At 43.1% G+C, this 23,605-nt stretch overlaps 1 protein-coding gene across 3 annotated transcripts in view; it reads right to left on the bottom strand.

Annotated features, from left to right (window-relative positions):
• Nucleotides 1-23,605, bottom strand: part of KCND3 (potassium voltage-gated channel subfamily D member 3) — a 647,462-nt gene that overhangs the window by 38,867 nt on the left and 584,990 nt on the right. For 2 of the 3 annotated variants that reach the window (XM_073667188.1, XM_073667189.1), the window contains exons 6-7: nt 11,941-12,033; nt 1,046-1,102 (exon numbers count right to left, since the gene is read on the bottom strand). In XM_073667188.1, the coding sequence (XP_073523289.1) occupies nt 1,046-1,102; nt 11,941-12,033 (150 nt within the window). The remainder of the gene's footprint in view (nt 1-1,045; nt 1,103-11,940; nt 12,034-23,605) is intronic. The other variant, XM_073667190.1, reaches the window with a different exon arrangement.

Below are 23,605 nucleotides of genomic sequence, written 5' to 3'. Positions count from 1 at the left end.
CTTAAAACCAAGAGTGGGCATTTTCACTGGTTCCGATGCTTAGGCACAGTAGTTACTGTACATATCAACTGGATGTGATTCATTCTGCACTCATTGACGCTGATACACTGTTTGCTGAGTGCTTTGGGCTAAATGTAGCTGCTTTCCAAGCAAATTATTGAAATGATTTAGCTATTGCAGCAGGGTCTTCTAAAATATTTTAAAGTATGTGCAAATATACAGAGCCGCCATCAGGGTAGTACTTCCTATACAGTTGCCAGGGGCCTGACCAAAAGAGAAAAAGGGAAAAATCACCCACAGAGCCCTGCCCACCTACTGTCTCACCGCTGCCCTTATTCAGAGTCCTTGCCTGATTGTTTTGTCCCTGCCCACCATTCTTTCTATGCTACGTTCTGCTCCCTCTGCTCTCTCTGTTCTGACACTTAGTGTCTCCTAACCTTGTGGCCCAACAAAGCACCTTCCTACCTACAATCACCCCTCTGACCCATCACAAAGTAGTTTTCGTCCATGCTCACATTCCTGTTCATGCCCCTAGTTCCACTACAAAACCTTGTAACCTTATGCCCCCTCTAGCAGAGCACCTTCCCGCCTTATGTCACCCTCTTGTCCCTCCTCAGAGTCTCAATACTATGTCCCCTTCACTATATCCTACTTTTTATTCCCTCTGCCCCTTACTTCCAACACAGAGCTCGGTCACCTTATGTCTAGTGATGCCTTCATCATGTATGCAATTTTCTCTTCTACCCATCCCTACTTTATGTTACCACACTATATTACCCCAACAGAACCTCCTCCTACTGTCTCCCCTTTCCCTATCCAGATCCTGCTGTGCTCTATCCCCAAAGTCCCTGTAAGATGTGCCACATTGGTGATGGAGAGGCCAAAAGGCCAAGACTCCTTGGCCATATAAGGCCATAAAATTTCTGATAGCAGCCCTGCAAATCTACCCTATAACTAACTCATTAATTTTTTTTATTGACTTCAAAAACCTGAGAAATTGCCCATCCTTAATTTAAAACATGAATTGAATAAGTAAATGTAATACCTTTAGAGTGGAAGTTCGTACAGATAACAGGGGATCATCCACAAGATAGGACAATCCCTACAGGACAACATGCCAACAGAAGATAAGAACACAAATTGATTGTACATTCCGGCATTCCATTTCTCAGCTCCAACATTCCATATTGCACATGCTGGGTTTAAAGGACAAGGAGCTGCTTCAATGTCACAAGACTGTAGGTTTGTAAAGTAAGTAATAATAAGTAAGGAACCTTTAATACACCAATAGCAGAAAATGTATAAAAATAGTTTCATTGTCATACACGGTCATATCTTCCTGTGAATTCTATAGTTGTAGGGAAACAGTTGTTACCATTGCCCTGATATTTTCCTGTAGGCTGAGTCTATTATTAACATTATTAATATCACCTAATAATAATTTATATTCTATATAAAAAAAAGAGTTCTTGTGACAATAAAGGTGCGCCTTTGTGCTCCAAAACAATATTTTACTGTTCCCAATTATTTTGCATCCGCAAACCATAGTTTTAATAATTGGCTTAAGAATTGACTCACTTCTGCGTAGAGATTTTCTTCCCCCCAAAAAAGGAAAGATTTGCCATAGAAACATCCCATACAGTACATTATACAATGCAAGTAACATTAATTGTCAAGGTAATTGAGGAACACTATTCCAGATTAATAGGGTTCATTTGTATATTCTCTTTTAAAAATTCTTTACACATTAAGCGATGTAAACTTTGTATTCTTTTTTAAAGTATATAGTATACATTGGTGCTTGAAAGTTTAACTTAAAACTAGATCAGATTTTTAGATAAGTTCTACAATGTAAAGAACCGAATCAAACAAATGAGCCAATAATATTAGAGTGTCATTTTTTTAAATGATGAAAATGATCCAATATCACATGTCTATGAGTGGCAAATGTATGTGAACCTTTACTTTCAGTATCTGGTGTGACCTCCTTGTGCAGCAATAACTGCATCTAGACGTTTCTGGTAATTGTCAATTAATGCTGCACATCAGCTTGGAGGAATTTTAGCCTATTCACTACAAAACAGCTTTAGCTCTCTAATGTTGGTGTTTTTTTTCATAATCTGTTCATTTCAGGTCCTTCCACAACAATTCTACTGGATTATGGCCAGCACTTTGACTTGGACATTACAGAACATTAACCATTCTTTTGTAGAACAACTTGTGTGCTTTGGAGCATTCTGTAGCTGCTTGATCCACATTCTGTTGAGATTCAGGTCATTGATAGATGTACTCACATTTTCCTTTCGAATTTGCTGGAAAAATTCAGAATTTATTTGCTCCATCAATGATGGCAAGTCATCCTGGACCAGATACAGCAGAACAGACCCAAACCACAATGCTGCCATCACCGTGTTTCTAAGATGGTATGACGTTTTTATAGTATAGTGCAGTGTTGTTTTCTCCAAACTTTACTCTTCTCATTTAAACTAAGAAGCTCTATTTTGGTCTAATCAGTCTACAAACCATTATACCAATAACCTTCCGATTTGCCCAGGTGATCTTTAGCAAGTTGTAGATGGGCATCAATGTTCTGAAATGTAGCAAATATGAGAGAGATCTTTAGTTGCTTAGCGGTTACCTTAGGTTTCTTTGTGACCTTGCAGACTAATATTAGTTTGGGACTTAAGCCCCCATCTCACATAGCGAGATCGCTGCTGTGTCACGGTTTTGGTGACGCAACAGCGACCTCACCAGCGATGTCGCTATGTGTGACACTTTGCAGCGATCAGGCCCCTGCTGTGAGGTCGCTGATCGCTGCAAAGTGTCCTGGACCATTTTTTGGTCGTTGCCCTCCCGCTGGTCAGCCCACATCGCTGTGTGTGACCAGCGGGAGCAGCGATCAGGCTGGTAACCATGATAAACATCGGGTTACTAGTGGCACACGCACTCCTAGTAACCCGTTGTTTATCATGGTTACCACTCTGCTACAGTGAGCGGGAGGTTACCGCTCACTTTAGCAGGCTCGTAACCACGATAAACAGCGAGTTACTAGGTGCGCGTGTGCCCCTAGTAACCCGATGTTTATCATGGTTACGAGCCTGCTAAAGTGAGCGGTAACCTCCCGCTCACTGTAGCAGAGTGGTAACCATGATAAACAACGGGTTACTAGGAGCGCGTGTGCCCCTAGTAACCCGATGCTTACCATGGTTACCAGCCTGCTTCAGCAGGCTGGTAACCAGGAGCAGGACATTGTGGAAAGATTCTTTCCACGATGTCGCTGCTCCCCTGATCGTTGGTGAGCCTGCCTGTTTGACAGCTCACCAGCGACCACATAGCGATGCGTCAACGATCCCTGACAGGTCGTATCGTTGTCGGGATCGTTGCAGCGTCTCTAAGTGTGACGGGGCCTTTACGCTATGTGCCTGCGAAGCAGAAATGCCGGATTTTTTCTGCATCTCCCTGGCATGAAAAACGCATGCGGATTTTACACGCGTTTTTCCCGCCAGGTAAAAGTGTTTGTCAAGCGTTTTTGAATGCATTTTCGCATGCGGGTTAACAAGCGCTTTTCCAAGCGATTTTAGCATCACTTGGAAAAGTGCTTAACAACTTGGTCACACTATATAAATCAATGCAACTGGCATGGATTTATATAGTGTGACCAAGTTAATAGTTAAAAAAAGAATAAAAATGGTAAAAAATAAAAAAAAAACATTATTCTCCCTTCCATGATGTCATTTAGTCATGTGACAGGTCACGCGACCGCCAACGTCACATGACTAAATGACGTCATGGAAGGTCCTTTTACACCATCGCGAGCCACCGGGGAGCAGGACGCACTGTACAGGAGACCGGGGGCCATCAGAAGGTGAGTATAATGTATATTTTTTATTTTAAATTATTTTTTTTAACAGGTACTATGGTACCCGGGTCTGGAGGAGAGTCTCCTCTTCTCCAGACCCGGGTACCATCCGCACATTGAATCGCTTAATATCCGCATTTGCACATGTAGTCATGCGGATATTAAGCGATTCAATGCAAGTCAATGGCGGCAATTGCGCCACATTTCGGCAAAAATAATGGACATGCTGCGGATTTTTCCGCAATGATAATCCGCAGCGGAAATTTCCGCAGGATGTGCACAGCACATGCGGATTATCATTGGGGACCATGGGGCACGTATTGCCAAGCATTTTTTAAGCGTTTTTGCTGCGGAAATTCCCAGCAAAAACACATGAAAAACGCATAGTGGGTACGCAGCCTTAGAGTTCTCTTTGTTGATTAACTACATTTGGGAAGGATAATAATTCACATATAGCAAAAGGAAAGCCAGCTCATCCAGTACTTATAATCCAGCTTGCACAGAGGCAGGTGGATCCACACCAGAAAACGGACTGATTAAGGATAATAATTGTCTTGAATTTTCTCCATTTATACACAATCTGCCTGGCTGTGAATTGGTGCAGTCCAACTATTTATAGATGGTTTTCTAACCATTTCCATTCTGATGAGCATCAACAACTCTTCTCCTCTAGTCTTCTGAAATCTCCTGTGTTTGTGTCGGTTCCACAAACATGTTGTAAAGATTTTGATATATTCCTGTTCTTTAAGTAAAACAGGCTGCCAACCCACAGCTGATTGTCATCCCATTGATTGAAAACATAACACACTAATTTCACCTACAAATTTTCTGCTTATCCCAAAGGTTCACATAATTTTATCACTCATAGACAAGATATTGGATCATTTTTCAACCAAAAAAGACACAGCTCTAATATTATTGACTGTCTTGTCTGATCTGGATATCTTTATCCACTCCTAGAACTTGGATAAAAATCTTATCAAAATTAATCAGAAATATAGAAAATACTGAAGGGTATATATACAGTACAGACCAAAAGTTTGGACACACCTTCTCATTTAAAGATTTTTCTGTATTTTCATGACTATGAAAATTGTACATTCACACTGAAGGCATTAAAACTATGAATTAACACATGTGGAATTACTGTATATACTTAACAAAAAAGTGTGAAATAACTGAAAATGTCTTATATTCTAGGTTCTTCAAAGTAGCCACCTTTTGCTTTGATGACTGCTTTGCACACTCTTGGCATTCTCTTGATGAGCTTCAAGAGGTAGTTACCGGAAATGGTTTTCACTTCACAGGAGTGCCCTGTCGGGTTTAATAAGTGGGATTTCTTGCCTTATTAATGGGATTGGGACCATCAGTTGTGTTGTGCAGAAGTCTGTTAGATACACAGCTGATAGTCCTACTTAATAGACTGTTAGAATTTGTATTATGGCAAGAAAAAAGCAGCTAAGTAAAGAAAAACGAGTGGCCATCATTACTTTAAGAAATGAAGGTCAGTCAGTCCGAAAAATTGGGAAAACTTTGAAAGTGTCCTCAAGTGCAGTTGCAAAAACCATCAAGCGCTACAAAGAAACTGGCTCACATGAGGACCGCCTCAGGACAGGAAGACCAAGAGTCACCTCTGCTTCTGAGGATAAGTTTATCCGAGTCACCAGCCTCAGAAATCGCAGGTTAACAGCAGCTCAGATTAGAGACCAGGTCAATGCCACACAGAGTTCTAGCAGCAGACACATGTCTTCAACAACTGTTAAGAGGAGACTTTGTGCAGCAGGCCTTCATGGTAAAATAGCTGCTAGGAAACCACTGCTAAGGACAGGCAACAAGCAGAAGAGACTTGTTTGGGCTAAAGAACACAAGGAATGGACATTAGACCAGTGGAAATCTGTGCTTTGGTCTGATGAGTCCAAATTTGAGATCTTTGGTTCCAACCACCGTGTCTTTGTGCGACGTAGAAAAGGTGAACGGATGGACTCTACTTGCCTTGTTCCCACCGTGAAGCATGGAGGAGGAGGTGTGATGGTGTGGGGGTGCTTTGCTGGTGACACTGTTGGGGATTTATTCAAAATTGAAGGCATACTGAACCAGCATGGCTACCACAGCATCTTGCAGCGGCATGCTATTCCATCCGGTTTGCGTTTAGTTGGACCATCATTTATTTTTCAACAGGACAATGACCCCTAACACACCTCCAGGCTGTGTAAGGGCTATTTGACCAAGAAGGAGAGTGATGGGGTGCTACGCCAGATGACCTGGCCTCCATAGTCACCAGACCTGAACCCAATCGAGATGGTTTGGGGTGAGCTGGACCGCAGAGTGAAGGCAAAAGGGCCAACAAGTGCTAAGCATCTCTGGAAACTCCTTCAAGATTGTTGGAAGACCATTTCGGGTGACTACCTCTTGAAGCTCATCACGAGAATGCCAAGAGTGTGCAAAGCAGTCATCAAAGCAAAAGGTGGCTACTTTGAAGAACCTAGAATATAAGACATATTTTCAGTTGTTTCACACTTTTTTGTTAAGTATATAATTCCACATGTGTTAATTCATAGTTTTGATGCCTTCAGTGTGAATGTACAATTTTCATAGTCATGAAAATACAGAAAAATCTTTAAATGAGAAGGTGTGTCCAAACTTTTGGTCTGTACGGTATATATTTATATATATATAAAGATATATCTATATATGTATATGGTAAAAAAAAAGAAGCAGCACTCCAATGCAATGAATCAAATATAAAGTAACTTTTTTAATCGCCCATATTGGCAATGTTTCGGTCCATGTGAGGAAGGTCCTCACATAGATCGAAACGTTGCCAATAAGAGTGATTAAAAAATCACTTTATATTTGATTTATTGCATTGGAGTGCTGCTTCTATTTTCACCATATTTGGGGGACTGGTCTTTACCTGGGAAGCTTTGCACCCCTCCATTTTTTGCTGGTGCGGCATCTGTTTTTTCCTTTTATATACATATACATAAATAGAAATCTTCATCAGTTATGCCCTTTCCTATAAGGACTGACAGTTTTTAGCAGTCTAAATAGATATTTTGTTCCTTCCCAGTAGGCAAATCTCAAACCAGCAGTGAGGCAATTTGCAGCAAATAACACATAGCCAATTCACTTGCATTCTGGCAGGAAAATAGTTTAATGAGAAAGCAAAAACAAAATAAAAAAAAAAAATCTATTTTAGATACACAGGCAAAATCATTCCGGTATAGTCAATTGGAAGCGAACATTTTTACAACATGGACCATTCATATAGCATTGGCAAGCAATGCCATATAGTAATGTGGATAAGCACAAATAAAAGTAAGCGAATGTGCTTGTCAAATTGACCTTGCTCCATTGAAATCCTTACAGATATTAATGTACATAGATGATGTAAATGTTCAGCATGAGCACATTATATAACCATGATGTTATGGAGAGATTAGACCTAATGCCAGAAATGAGCATACGTTATTTTGAAATGTGCGGATCACCTGACTTGGCCACTATGCATTAGTAGACGTTGCCATGCTTCTTAACTAACATATTTATAGTCAGTAGTATTCTGTGTTTGATTAGCATTGATTGGGTCCACTGAAGGAAATTTTTCTGAGAGTTCACGTTACAGATGTGTCCTTCTTTCCTTTTTTTCGGTCAAACTATCCCAAGATGTGTGGCGCAAGATGACCATCTTAAAAAAAAAAGTGATACCCTGTCTGGAGATGTCTATGCTAAATTGTCACACACGTGAATCGTGGACCCACTGTGCCACGAGCTGGGCTTACCCAGGAGGGGCGTGGTTAAGTGGCTACCTGGTCTTTGCTAGAGCTAGTAATGTTGACGTTAGGCTTATGCTCCAGGTAGTCGCCAGGTACCACGCCTGGGCAGACCCCGGTACTTCAGCAGCTGACCCCAAGGGTCAGGATCGCAGTCATGGACACAGACTTGGAGTCACTGACAGGACAAGATTCGGATACTGGTATAAAAGATTTTGGAGCCGGTACAGACGGAACAGATTCTGGTTCACCAGACAGGATGGACACTGGACCTAGTTCAGACAACACGGGATTCAGGAACAGGTTCTGGTTCAGACAACATGGGTTTCAAGAACAGGTTCTGGTTCAGACAACATTGATGTCAGGGACAGGTTCTGGTTCAGACAACACAGGACTTAATGGCAGGGACCTGGCAACATACTAGTTGCACACACACTAAGTAGGGAAACTACAGGGGTTACTCAGGCACCTCCATACTGGGGAGGGTGCCTTATATACCCCATGCCTCCTAGCTATTGGCTGGGGGCATTTCCAGAGTGCGTGCACTACCCCTTTAAGAATCACGCGCACATTAGGCACATCGTCGGGAGACCTGTGCGGCGTGCGCAGGCTGAGAGAAGCAGGAAGTCAAAGCAGGGAACGGGGACACTGCCGTATGCTCGGGTCGTGGGTATGTCAGTGTCCCAGCTGGGAGGAGGGAAAAGTACCAAGCAGGGATGCCGGCAATGTCATTGCATAAATGTGTTCATGTGTGGACATCAAGTGCTTATTATCTAAATTGCAGTCTGTCAAAGGTTGTGGTAGCATGGTACAATACTGTACTGAACTTGCTTTATCCTTTCTGAAGTTACCAAAACAGAGGTAAAGTTGAACACATCTGTACAGGTAGACAAAACACTATTTTGTTTTTATTCGTGTACATGAAAGACGGACTCTAGTGGCAAGTAATTGGCTCCAAAGTCAGCTCCAAATGGGAGAAGCCTTCTTTTGAACCTTTTAGGTCCATCATTGTGTGAGAGCCCGGGCCCACTGTAACATTCCCTGGTCCTCTAGTTGGCCAGTTCCACCCTGATAGTCTTTGATGAATCATTGTGTAAAGCAGTATTATAAATACTTATTATTCCTAAAATTACAGATATATGTCATATAGAAATATGGCACTACATTTTTATGTTTAGCAAGCCATTGCCAGCCAACAACAATAAATAAAAGAGATATTTTGAAGAAATTATAATAACATCACGAGAACTAGTTGTATAAAAAATGACTGGGGTGAACTTGATTGCTAAAAAGTACAAAGTCCATGAACTGGTCACCCCCTAAGGTTATTTTAGGTTTCTTATCACATAAAAACCAATTAATACAATTATTAAAGCGGTTTGTCCCAGCAGGACAGCTATTTATTATTATTATTATTATTTATTAGGCATTTCTAATATAGCGCCATCATATTCCATACATCAATGGATATTGGGGGGTGCAGATGACTGACCTTTGCCGTATGTTATTGGCAAAGTAAAGGACAATGGACCTCCACTCCCTGGGGTCAGAAGCTTCGCTAACCTTTCATTTACCAGGGGCCACCTATCAGTTTGCTTTCCTGTCCCTATATGTGACTACAGTAGCCAAAGCAGAGTGGATTGATGGTGCCACCTAGAATCTGGAGCCCATTACCTGCCAAACTTCCCCAGCTATGCTCCTATCAGACATTTCAAGTATGTCGTAGAAATATGCCATTAATGTCTGTTAGAATATTTTCTGTACCTAGTAAGCTGTTGACCCCCTCACTAGCAACTGTCCCTCAAGACCTAAATAGTCAGTCCACATCTGCTCGATACATATGTACAGACCATAAAACCTCAATTATATTTAGGGATTGCCAAGTGCTTCTAAGTCAAACAAGTGGCAACGATCTTAGAACTACAAAATATAGTGCTGATGGCAGATGTTTATTGATTGTACATTTTTAGTCATGGTCTTTATATGCCGAGGTTTCCGAAATATATCACTTGGAAAAATTGTATTCATAATATTGATACTGTACTCCCAGAAGGACCTTGGCTGAAAAAGAGAATCCCTGCATTTTAATCCATATATTTCCACTGTTAAGGCAAATGTAAGAGGACCCTCTGCTGACAGAAAGAAATGATACATTTCAATTTGCCAGCAATAAATTGCCCAGGCTTGGTAATGCGGAGTATGAAAGGATGCAGAGAACATCTAGCGGTGCGCTGCATAAACCAATCTTGACTTAATGAAAGAGCAAAAACAAACATTGTTCCACGTTCCAGACAATTTTATGTTGATTTCATTTCTTTCATGAGGACATTGTGCAGTCTTGTGTTCACAAGCCAGAGAACCATTGCTCGTAAATGTATTTTTCATAAAAAAAAACCTCAGGAGAGACATTCGTACATAATCCTAATTAACTTCTGGTGGTGGCGGGGGCGGGTGGAGGGTTCTACTTACAGCAAACATTAACTGTTTCTTGGCTTTATATTTACATTATGTTCCTATGGCGGCTCTTAATATAGCCCTGATATAATGAATATTATAAGGGGGTTCAGGGACTTTTATTAATGATTTATCTTCAATATTTAATTAGTAGAAGGTCAACCCAATGCCGAGTCAAAAAGAAAAAAGTCTATCTGACTCACCAGCAGTGCACGGATCACACAGCCCGTGTGCAGCAATAGTAAAGCGCAAAGGAAATCCAGCTCCCGCGATCCAGTAAGAAGGCTTTATTCAAAATTCCATGGAAAGAGAACATGACAAAAGAGCAAAATATGCAACGTGTTTCGGATCACTCATGATCCTTCTTTATACAATGAATGCCATGAAGGAGGATCAAAGTGATCCAAAACGCATTTCATAATTTGCTCTTGTGTTGTATTCTTTTTCCGTGGAATTTTGAATAAAACCTTTTTCACTGGATCGCGGAAGCTGGATTTCCTTTGCTCTTTACTCAACCCACTGCAGCCCCACCAACAGCTGAATAAGTGGGGCCAAATGTAGATAACACTTTGTGTATACAGCCTGTATGCAGATCTATGTGTCTCCACAGTTGCAGACTATAAGTAAAACCTCTATGTAGTCAGATGTTGCAACCATGTGGTTATTCCACTCATTCTGCCCACTTTTCTTGACAACGTACAGACAGCAGAAGAGTGAGGCTGCATTTGCACTATAAAATAATTGTGAACGAGTATTCTTAAGAAAGTTGGATTTACGATAATAGTTCAGTATAAACAGGCTGCTGATCACCCGATGAACGAACAAAACATTCATTGGGTGAAATGACTTGCGTAGCACAAAAAATTATCGCTCTTGGCGGTGCATAGTCCTGTGTAAACCATGGCAGCCTATGTGTACTAAGCAATCAATCAGAGATTGTTCAGTCCACATCGTTTACCGCGGTCTGCCTATGTAAACAGGCTTAAAGGCGCTTAGTGCCACCGATCAGTCCATGTTCTCAGACGCTAAGATTTGATTAAAATTTGTGAATAAACAGACTTAGTTTGTATTATGTAACCACGGAGACACATAAGTCTGCATAAGAGCAGTGTACACCAGACAGCAGCGATTCCTTTTGGGAAAACTTATGTTCTGTATGGTTTTTAAATGGATTATTATAGATTTTGTGGGTAAAACTGCTGTTTACCTGCAAAATTGTTAATGAAAAGACCCGTAAAAGCCACGTTTTTTGGCTTTATTCACATGTCCGTGTTACAGAGTCCGTATATGGGCCACAAAGTCCGGACTGGACTTACTGCCTCAATGGCATATATGAGCCCGTTAGTTAGGGTTAGGAGTCCTGCTGTAGGGTTGAGCACTGTGGTCTGTACATGGGTAAATTCAGCCTTAGTGTAAAATAAGTGCCGTGAAACTAACAGGAGAAGTTGCACATATTGATTTTGACTCGGACTTAGTGTTTGCTCTGCAATTGAGTCTGTTGCAGACTCTGTAGATGAGAACTGCCAATCCAAGACTATTCCATCTTGGAATATTTGAAGGTCATATCTACAGAACATGTAACCTTGGACGTAATATTTATATTACCCTGTCATAAAACTGGTAGAAGAACGAATGATTAGGATGTATATAGGAGACGCCCTCATGGATTGCAAACTAGCTGCATTGTCAAATTGGATAGTGCTGTGTTGCTCTATATGAAGACCTACAGAGACTCGCTGCATGCATTGGACTGGTTACAATAAAAGAATTCCAATTCATCTGTGTGACAAACGGAGGTATAGATGCTGAGAGACACACGTCGCACATGGCGTTATTGGCCACAGTTGGACTTACAGTTGTCTTTTCCAGGCAGTGCAGCAGGTGGTGGTGTTGACTTTCTATCAGCGATGCAGATTTTCCTATGTGCTGCTCTTCCTCTGTGGAGCCCTAAACAGAGACAGAGCTTAGCATTAATGCATTTAATAAAACCCACTGTGAAATAAGGGATCAGAATGGTTCTGCACTCTGACTTGTAAAGTGGATTGTCCAGCTACAGGTTACTTTTTAGCTGAATATACTTGATAATCCTTCCTCCTAATCCCTTCTAACTGGTTCCTTCTACTGCTCATAAATGCAGAACAAGTTTCCCGGTAATAAATGCAGAACAAGTAAAAGTCGTTAAGATGCATTTTGTAGTTCTGAACACACACAATGACTCCGATTCATCGAAAAAACAGATACGTTGCTCACCGTGATGACAAAATGAACCTGTTCTTATCATAGTTGGTGTCGCTACGATGCCGAAAATACTTAGAATAGACAAATTGGATCGGCACATCCACGAATAGATAAAATCTTCAAGCTTTATTCCATATAAATTATAAAATGAAAACCCACATGCTGATAGTATAAAAACATTTTGGCGCTCGTTGTGCCCTTAGTCACAGAGTATTCATCATTTGCTAATTATTGCAGCCACTTAGCTTCTTTTTTTATCTTGTGGTATTTAATGACATTTTTTGCACCAAATTCTTCAAAATGGTGCACACAGTTAATGAATTTGACACAAAATCAAAAATACACTTCATTTTTGTGCGTTTTTTTATGTGACTTTTTAGAATAAAAATCCTTTACCAACTTGTCTAAAAATGCACCAAATTAATAACCCTGCCGGAACTCTTACTAGAGGCAGAAACTGGAGTGAAATGTATTAAATAATGTAACATTTGGTAAAATTTGCATTTCATAAATTTGGATAATCAAAGTTTTCGAGGGAAAATAAAAATACACTTCAAAAAGCAAGACAATTTAAAAAATGGTGCAAATCTTATAGAGAATAAGGAGCATATACTAAAGTCAATAACATGGAGCAAATTATTACTGAAAACTAGAGAAACAGCAATGATGACTCGGGGCCAATAAGTATTTTGGTGGATGTTGCACTTTGTTTTTGTCATTGCTGCAACGATTGTTTCAAACTTTAGATTATCTGGATTTTTCAACTTTTTTTTAAAATCTGTCAATAGGACAAAAATGGCCGGCTTTTGTTCTTATTTTATTGCGACTGCTCCCTTGAGTATTAGTGTTCATTTTTATGGTCTTATCAAGGGAGCTTTGCCCAAAGAATTATCTGGGGATGAGCTCCGCATAATTCCCTTGTAAAAATCTTATAAAGTAGCACTAAATCAATAGGCACACATCTCTGGAACAGTTTAGCCAAATAATAATAATAATAATAATAATAATAATCAACAACAATGATTAATAAAATAAGAGCAAAAACTGGTGACTTTTGATGTATTACTCAAGTAGTTTTTAATAGGTTTTCCATAATAGTATGATGTTATAACAAAGTAAGCAAATAATTTGACTTATAACAAAAGGAAAGGGCAGGGGAGGGGGGAGGTAAAGGAACAAAGTGGAAAGAAAGGTAAGGAGGGAAAGGAGTCAATTGTCATCTAAAGTTAAAGGGGGTTTTCTCATGAAAAAAGTTAATTTTAATCAATACATATTTGAATAATAATTAGTTCCAGAATTTATGTGTTTAAATAAAATGTTCATGTGCTGAGATAATCTTATAAATGTGCCCCTGCTGTATACTGTGTAATGGCTGTGTCTGACTTTGCAGGAACATGGTCTGATCATACCACATCTCCTGGGCAGGGGGATCACAGCTGATTCTTTGTGGTAAAACTTTGCGTAAAAACAGGCAGGGACATGTTTTGCCTCACAAAAAGAATCAGCTGCTATCCGATGCTGTAATGTCTGTATACTCTTTTGCTTCCTTCCCTGCCCAGGAGATGTGGTATGATCAGACCAAGTTCCTGCAAGTTCCCCCCTATTTTAATAGCTAGCAAAGGCTAGGCAGACAGCTGGGGGCTGATCTTAATAGCCCAGGAAGGGTGCCATGAATATTGGCCCCCTCCCAGGCTAGAAACACCAGCCGTCAGCCACCCCAGAAATGGCGCATCCATAGGATGCGCCAATTCTAGCACTTAGCCTCGCTCTTCCCACTGCCCTGTAGCGGTGGCAGTGGGGTAATAGGGCTGGGGTTGATGTCAGCTTATAATGCCAGCTGACATCAAGCCCAGGTTAGTAATGGAGAGGCGTCTACAAGACACCTCCATTACTAACCTCATAGTCAAAGTAAAAAAAAAACACAAACACCCAGAATAAAGTCCTTTAATTGAAATAAACACACAATTCTTTAATGTTCTAAATTAAACCACTGAGATGACAGGCAGCTGAGCGCTGCCATCCAGCATGCCATCCTTCATAGACACTGCAGAGCGCAGTGCGATCCAGCCTGTCATCTCAATGCCATCCCAGCGTGGGAGAATTCTCCTGCTCAAGCGCTGAGCGCAGGAGAATTCTCCCACGCTGTTAATGACGTGCATGAGGTGAGCTGAGTTCATTGGACATGAGCTCACCTCATGCATGTCACTGACAGCGTGGGAGAATTCTCCTGCACTCACCGCATGCGCAGGAGAATTCTCTCATGCTCACCGCATGCGCAGGAGAATTCTCCCACGCTGTCAGTGACGTGCATGAGGTGAGCTGAGTTCATTGGACATGAAATCGGCTCATCTGGATGCCGTCACAGCCAGACACTGAGGAGCGCAAGCATGCCTGCGCTTCTCAGTGTCTGCGGCATGGCAAGCTGGATGGCAGCTTTCGGCTGCGATCCAGCCTGTCATGTGAATGTAGTAGAGCTGGAGCCGTCCTGGGAACCATGGAAAGGTAAGGATGAGGTTGCTTTATTATTTTACTTTTATTGTAGAAGACATTGGCTTCAGCTGGAATGGGCGTGATGGTAAGTATGGTTTAATTTAGAACATTAAAGAATTGTGTGTTTATTTCAATTAAAGGACTTTATTCTGGGTGTTTGTGTTTTTTTTAACTTTGACTATGGGGTTAGTAATGGGGGTGTCTTATAGACGCCTCTCCATTACTAACCTGGGCTTGATGTCAGCTGGCATTATAAGCTGACATCAACCCCAGCCCTATTACCCCACTGCCACCGCTACAGGGCAGTGGGAAGAGCGAGGCTAAGTGCCAGAATTGGCGCATCCTATGGATGCGCCATTTCTGGGGCGGCTGACGGCTGGTGTTTCTAGCCTGGGAGGGGGCCAATATTCATGGCACCCTTCCTGGGCTATTAATATCAGCCCCCAGCTGTCTGCCTAGCCTTTGCTAGCTATTAAATTAGGGGGGACCCCACGTCATTTTTTTGGGGGGGTCCCCCATTTTAATAGCTAGTAAAGGCTATGTATTCAGCTGGGGGCTCATATTAGTAGCCTGGGAAGCTCCGTGGGTATTACCCCCTTCCCAGGCTTCAAACATCTGCCCCAGCCGTCTGCTTAACCTCCGCTAGAGACTAAAATTAAGGCGAACCCCACGCCAATTTTTTTTAATAATAAATCCTTTATTTTAATACTAAATGACAAGTACAGTAACCAACACTATCACTGTACTTCATATATATGTGACTGACATGTTTCTATCTATCTAATCTATGTGTGAAGCTCTATTCTGTCTGTTATAAATTGTCGGGTACAGATGCTGAATTGCCGGCCGGCTTTTTTAAAGAGACGGTGCATGAAAACACTATTATTTTTTTTAATAAATCCTTTACACTAAATGACAAGTACAGTAAGCAACATTGTCACTGTACTTCATATATATGTGACTGACATGTTTCTATCTATCTAATCTATGTGTGAAGCTCTATTCTTTCTGTTCTAAATTGTCAGGTACCGGTGTATGCCGCTGAAGAATTGCCGGCCGGCTTTTTTAAAGAGACGGGTGCATGAAAACACTGTTATTTTTTTTTTAATAAATCCTTTATTTTAACACTAAATAACAAGTACAGTAACCAACACGGTCACTGAACTTATTATATATGTGACTGACATGTTTCTATCTATCTAATCTATGTGTGATGTTCTATTCTTTCTGTTCTAAATTGTCGCTGATGAATTGCCGGCTTTTCATGTTTCACTGTGAGCACTGTTCCCATCGATTTGGGCAATCACTGTAATGTCACAACCACCATAGCTGTGACATTACAGTGAGTGGCAGACAACCCCTGCATGATTGGTGCTCTAAATAGCGCCAAACATGCAGGACGGGGACCCGAGCTCCCGCCCAAGCATCTTGAAAGTACTTGGCGAGCTCCGAGCATCTTGAGTACTGAGATGCTCGGGCGAGTACCGAGCAGTGGCGAGCATGCTCGCTCATCACTAGTCTCTACCTGTTTCGATAGGTTAAAAATCTTGATACATTTCCACACCAAGTGCTTTAGATTCCCATTATGACAGGAATGTCTCCAACATAGCGGTGACTGAGAAGGAAAAATCTTTCTTCATCTTGAAGGAGTTAAGGTACTAATGGGTGTGCAATTTGTAATGTGTCTCGTGTCGAGTAATACCTGTTGGATTTGTATGTAATTCTTAAAGCTTTTTCCCACACAATGGGCTCAAAACTTGTCCCAAGATCTTTTTGCCAATTTTTTATATTGTAATGCAGCGACTTGCTGGCATTACGGTAATGGTCCAGGATGTGTTTTACCTGACCATGTACCTTCCCCCTCAGGTGACTGGTCACATGACTGTGACATAGCACAGGTCCTGCACGCACAGAATGTCAGTCTGATCACATGACTGTGACATCAGCAAGGTCCTGTCAGTATGTGTGTGTGTGTGCACGGGATGCATATATAAACCCTGCTTGATGGGAGACAGGTGTGTTCGGTGTGTTGGGCGTGAGGCCTGTTCCCTGTGTGTGTGGGACACCGTCATATCGTGAAGTCTGGCAGCCTGAAAGGTCGAGCCTGGATCTTTTGTAGATGCCAGTGGCCTTGGAAGGCAGCGGCTTAGTGAAGAATCCGGAAAGGCGCAGACTGGATGTGTGTGAGTGAAACATTCCAGTAGCCTTAGACGGGACGACGGCTAGAGACCCCCACCTGGGAAAGCCTTAAAGCCACAGTGGTAGCGGATTAAAAGGACTGCAGCAACTAAACCCGGCAAAGGTAATACACTTTGTTATATGGACACTTATATAGACATTGCTATAGTATTACCTTGCTGAAGGCTGTAACTTGGGCCACTTGGGCCTGTCTGCTACTTGAGAGACTCCCGGATGTTAAGTGTGTAAACATGCCGGTGATAAACAAAGACGGACTGTGGGAACTGCGGTTTATGATAATAATAAACGGCTGTATTGTAAAATACCGGAAGGACATTGCACGTGTGCTTAATTTACCCGGTGCAGCGAGTATCCCCCATTATGATGACTAGTGCTGCCTTACACTATGTACATATCAGAATTAAAATGTTTGTATAAGTTACTAGTCTTTAAAATTGAGGCACTGTGGGGTTCCTTAAATAAGGAGTACATCAGTTTCGGTATGGGAGTTTTTGAAAATTTTTCTTTTTATTGAAACTATTTAGGTATCTTTTTACATTGAGATTAGTGTTGAGCGAACATGCTCGACACTGCTCGGTACTCGCCCGAGCATCACGCTACTCGGGATGTTCGGCGAGCACCGAGCATTTCCGGGTTACTCGGGCGGGAGCTCGGGTCTCCGCCCTGCATGTTTGGCGCTCTTTACAGAGCCAATGAACATGCAGGGATTGCCAGCCAGTCACTGTAATGCCGCAGCCATGTTGTTTGTGGGCATTACAATGATTGGCTGGCCGCACAGCGTCACCTCGAGTATTTAAAACCGGGCGCCGCCATCTTGGACACAGTCGCTCCGGATCAGACAGTGTAGGGACAGCGCTGCTGATTTAGGGAGAGATATATCCTGCAAAATAGTTAGTGTAGGGTCTGTAAAGGCTGCCAGATCAAACAAACAGTCCTTCTCAGGACTAATATCCATCCCAGGTATATCAGGCAGGCAGGCTGTATAGGAGACGCAGTGGTTATACCAGCAAACGCTGCATTACAGTCCTGTGTGCTGCTCCAGTTGCTGAAATTGCTGGACTTAGCTCCAGGTCCCGGGGTGCCCCCCCCCCCCCAAAAAAAAGTGTGCCTCTGATTTTTCAGACACAAATATATCTGTTGAAAATAGTCTGGTGTAGGCCAGAGAAATAGAAGTGTGGTTTTGCAGTTCTTTGGGCCATTTGTATCTAAAAAAATCAGTGTGTCGCTCACTGTTCAGCCGCAAATATATATATATTTTAAAAAGCCTGGTATACACCAGTAAATTATTACTGTGGTTTTGATGTTCCACGGTAAAACATCTCTATTATCCTGTTTTTGGCATATTTTGCTGTATAAAAATAATAATAGTGTCTCCCTGATTTTTCAGACACAAATATATCTGTTGAAAATAGTCTGGTGTAGGCCAGAGAGACAGAAGTGTGCTTTTGCTGTTCCACGGTAAAAAATCTCTATTATCCTGCTTTTTGCATTTTTTGCTGTAAAAAAAAAAAAATAGTGTCTCCCTGATTTTTCAGACACAAATATATCTGTTGAAAATAGTCTGGTGTAGGCCCGAGAAATACAAGTGTGGTTTTGCAGTTCCACGGTACAAACCTCTGTATTATCCACTTTTGGGCCATTTGTATCTAAAAAAAACAGTTTGAGTGTGTCGCTCACTGTTCAGCCGCAAATATATATATATTTTAAAAAGCCTGGTATACACCAGTAAATTATTACTGTGGTTTTGATGTTCCACGGTAAAACATCTCTATTATCCTGTTTTTGGCATTTTTTGCTGTATAAAAATAATAATAGTGTCTCCCTGATTTTTCAGACACAAATATATCTGTTGAAAATAGTCTGGTGTAGGCCAGAGAGACAGAAGTGTGCTTTTGCTGTTCCACGGTAAAAAATCTCTATTATCCTGCTTTTTGCATTTTTTGCTGTAAAAAAAAAAAAAAAATAGTGTCTCCCTGATTTTTCAGACACAAATATATCTGTTGAAAATATTCTGGTGTAGGCCAGAGAGACAGAAGTGTGCTTTTGCTGTTCCACGGTAAAAAATCTCTATTATCTTGCTTTTTGCATTTTTTGCTGTAAAAAAAAAAAAAAAAATAGTGTCTCCCTGATTTTTCAGACACAAATATATCTGTTGAAAATAGTCTGGTGTAGGCCCGAGAAATACAAGTGTGGTTTTGCAGTTCCACGGTACAAACCTCTGTATTATCCACTTTTGGGCCATTTGTATCTAAAAAAAACAGTTTGAGTGTGTCGCTCACTGTTCAGCCGCAAATATATATATATTTTAAAAAGCCTGGTATACACCAGTAAATTATAACTGTGGTTTTGCTGTTCCACGGTAAAAAATCTCTATTATTCAGGTTTTGGTAGTTATTTCCGTAAAGAAAAACAGTAGTGTCTCCTGACTGTTGTGACACAAAAATATATCTGTTGAAAATAGTCTTGTGTAGGCCCGACATCCCAGTTTGGTTTCGCAGTTCCATGGGTCAAATCGCTGTACTATCCAGTTTTGGGCCTTTGGTATCTAAAAAAAAATGCAGTTTGAGTGTGTCGCTCACTGTTCAGCCGCAAATATCTCTATTTAAAAAAGTGTGGTATACCCCAGTAAACAATAACTGTGGTTTTCCTCTTCCACGGTTCTAATCTACTCTATATTACCCTTTTTCCATTGATAGTGCAAGTGTAAGCTATTTTACTTCATTTACAATGGGCAAGGCACGTGGCAAGGGACGTGGAAGTGGACGTTCTGGTGATGGTTCGTGCAGAGGACGGGGCCGTGGCCAAGGTGAAAATGTGCCACAACCAACAGCCACATCTTCTCGCTCCCACTTCTTGACCGAATTACTAGGGAAGCACAGAACAACACCAGTATTGAGAACTGATCAGTATGAACAGGTTATTAATTGGATAGCAGACAATACTTCCAGTTACCTGGGCACCACCACCTCCGGTCTGTCTTCTACACGGTCAACTCTTAGTAGCCGTGAGTCTCGACCGCATACTCCTCCTCACCCTGATGCTCCTTCCTCCCACCATGCTGAGTGTCGTCAGACAGCAAGTGATCCCAGACTTGGACACTCTGAAGAGCTGTTCACTGGTCCATTTCCATATTTGGGCCCCTCGCCTGATACGCTTGAAGTGGTGGAAGAGGAGATCCCATGTTGCGATGCCCAAATATTTGAACAGCCACGGCCACAGGAAGTCGATGTTGGCAATCTGTCACAAGAGGTGGACGATGACTAGACACAATTGCCAGGAAGTGAGGAGGAGGATCGTGGTGCGCAAGTGGAAGAGGAGGAGGTGGTGGATGATCTAGTAACTGACCCAACGTGGAAGGAGGACATGCAGAGTGAGGCCAGCAGTACACAGGGGGAGGGAGGCAGAGTACCCCAACAGGCAGGAAGAAGCAGTGTGGTGGCCGCAGACAGAAGGCAGGCAACCGTTCCCCATAACACCAACACGAGGGACGTTGCCAGTACAAGCGGTAGGTCTTCCAGAGTCTGGAATTTTTTTAAAGACTCTGCTGATAACCCCAAAAAGGCCATATGTTCCACCTGCCATGCCAGCATCAGCAGGGGTGACAAAACTACCAGCCTGACCACCACCAGCATGATCAGGCACATGGCAGCAAAGCACCCGACATTGTGGGGCGAAACCCAAGGTCCACGACCAGTGTCAGCGGGTGTCACCACAGCTTCTTCCACTGTTGTGCGTGCAATAGAACCCCCTGTTGTGTGTGCAAGGCAATCCCCTGTCCATACTGCATGTAAAGATGCCCCCTCCTCTTAGTCTTCACTTGTTATGGCAGTTTCTCAAGAAACAGCATCAACGTCCACGTCCACGTCCCACCGCAGCATTCAATTGTCCATATCCCAGACCTTTGAACGAAAGCGGAAATTCGCAGCTAACGCCCCACAGGCCACAGTCCTAAATTCGCACATTTCACGACGGCTTGCATTGGAAATGCTGCCTTTTAGGCTGGTGGAGACGGTATCCTTCCGCAATCTTATGGCGGTGGCCGTCCCTCGGTACTCGGTCCCCAGCCGACACTATTTTGCCCGGTGTGCCATACCCGCACTACACAAGCACGTGTCCCAAAGCATCTGCCGTGCCCTCAACAACGCAGTTACTGGGAGAGTCCACCTGACAACGGACACGTGGACAAGTGCTTGTGGCCAGGGACGGTACATCTCTCTGACGGCACACTGGGTAAACATAGTGGAAGCCGGGACCCAGTCGGACCTTGGGACGGAACACATCCTCCCCACACCGAGGATTGAGGGCCCTATGTCAGTCAGAGTTGCCCCCACAGTGTACAGCTCCTGCGCATCCTCCTCCTCCTCCTCCTCATGTTCAGCCTCCATCTCAGATATCACCACATCAGTTACAAGCTAGAAGCATTGCAGTACTGCCTCCGCCAAGCGGCAACAGGCTGTGCTGAAACTCATAAGCTTAGGTGATAAACCTCACACTGCTTGTGAGTTGTGGACAGCTGTGAAAGAGCAGGCAGATCTGTGGCTGAGACCGCTGAACCTACATCCCGGCATGGTCGTGTGTGACAATGGCCGTAACCTGGTGGCGGCTCTGAGGCGAGGTGAGATCACACACGTACCATGCCTGGCTCATGCGCTTAACCTCGTGGTTCAGCGGTTTCTTAAATCGTACCCCGAGTTGCGAGATCTGCTCGTGAAAGTACGCCGCCTGTCAGCTCATTTTCGCAAGTTGGCTACAGCTTCCTCCGCCCTTGCTGTGTTGCAGCAGCGTTTGCAGCTTCCGGCACACCGACTGGTGTGTGATGTCCCCATACGTTGGAACTCTACCCTCCACATGTTGCAAAGGATTTGTGAGCAGAAGAGAGCAGTTGTGGAGTACCAGCTGCAACAAGGCCGTCGATATTCAGGTCAGACTCCACACATAAGACCTCAGGAGTGGACCTGGATGTCTGACATATGTACCATCCTGACAAACTTTGAGGAGGCCACCAAGATGGTGAGTGGCGATGACGCCATCATTAGTGTCAGCATCCCACTTGTCTGTCTTTTGCAACGCTCTCTGCAGAGAATTAAAGAGGAGGCATTGCAGCCAGAGTATGATGAGATGGATCAAGAAGCCGTAGCGGGCGATTACACACAGCCCAGCCTCATCTCATCCCAACGTGCATTGGGGGACAATGAGGGAGAGGAGGAGGAGGAGGAGGAAGAACAGGAGCTGCTATCATGCGTTGTAGACGGTAGTACCTGTACAAGTGTCATACCGTCGGTTCAGCGTGGGTGGCCTGAGGACAGGGGGGAGGAGGAAGAGGAGGAGGAGGAGAGCATGGTCAGTCGTCATCTTGGTGAGGACACGGAAATCTTGCCCGTTACCAGTCTGGCACGCATGGCTGACTTTATGTTACGCTGCCTTAACCTTGACCCTCGCGTTGTCAAAATGTTGGGTGACAGTCATTACTGGTTGGTGACACTTGTAGACCCCCGCTACAAGGAGAACTTTCACTCTCTTATTCCTGAGGTGGAGAGGTCTACAAAAATGGGGCAATACCAGAAGGCCCTTGCTGCAGAACTCTTAAAAAAATTCCCATCTGAACACGCTAGCGGCAGAGGTCACAGTTCGTTGCCCAACCAAGGCGTACAGGCGAGAGAGATGCAACTCCAATCCAGCAGAGGCAGGGGAACACTGTCAACGTTCTGGGACAGTTTTCTGACACCCGCCCAGCTTACAGGCCCTGAGGCGCGGGGTACTCTCACAAGGAGTGGAAAGTTTCAAAAGATGGTGAGGGAGTACCTTGCCGATCGTACCAGCGTCCTCCGTGATTCCTCTGTGCCTTTTAATTATTGGGTATCCAAGCTGGACACTTGGAATGAACTCGCTCTGTACGCCTTGGAGGTCCTGGCCTGCCCTGCCGCTAGCGTGTTATCGGAGCGTGTTTTTAGTGCCACTGGGGGAATTATAACTGATAAGCGCACTCGCCTGTTAACTGACAATGCTGACAAGCTGACCCTTATCAAAATGAACAAGGGCTGGATTGGCCAGACTTCTCATCACCACCAAATGACAGCAGAGTAACATAAAGTCAAATCCACTGTGTTATTTCGGGAGGTGTATTCACATGCACCGCTTCACACCCACACATGGATATACGCTTCCTCGTTTCGGCTGTTTAATCTTCTTCTCCTTATCCTCAGCCTCCACCACCACTATACCACCAGGGTGCCAGCATTGCAAGTTCCTCCATCCTAATTTTTGGCAGCTTTTGCTGGGAAAGCATAAGCAAATACCATGGGACACTCACTCCCCAATAATGGGACTTATGTTTGTAATATGCTGTACTGCATGGCTCTTGTAAGGGGCATTGCAAGTTGCTCCGTCCTAATTTTTGGCAGCTTTTGCTGGGAAAGCATAAGCAAATACTATGGGAGACCCACTCCCCAATAATGGGACTTATGTTTGTAATATGCTTTACTGCATGGCTCTTGTAAGGGGCATTGCAATTTGCTCCATCCTAATTTTTGGCAGCTTTTGCTGGGGAAGCATAAGCAAATACTATGGGAGACCCACTCCCCAATAATGGGAC

This window comes from Phyllobates terribilis, unplaced genomic scaffold (assembly GCF_046119375.1).
Source record: "Phyllobates terribilis strain yellow unplaced genomic scaffold, ASM4611937v1 Scaffold_2__4_contigs__length_985480577, whole genome shotgun sequence".
NCBI lineage: Eukaryota > Metazoa > Chordata > Amphibia > Anura > Dendrobatidae > Phyllobates > Phyllobates terribilis.
The sequence above is the reverse complement of the archived record's forward strand: the minus strand, read 5'-3'. Positions and strand labels throughout refer to the sequence as shown.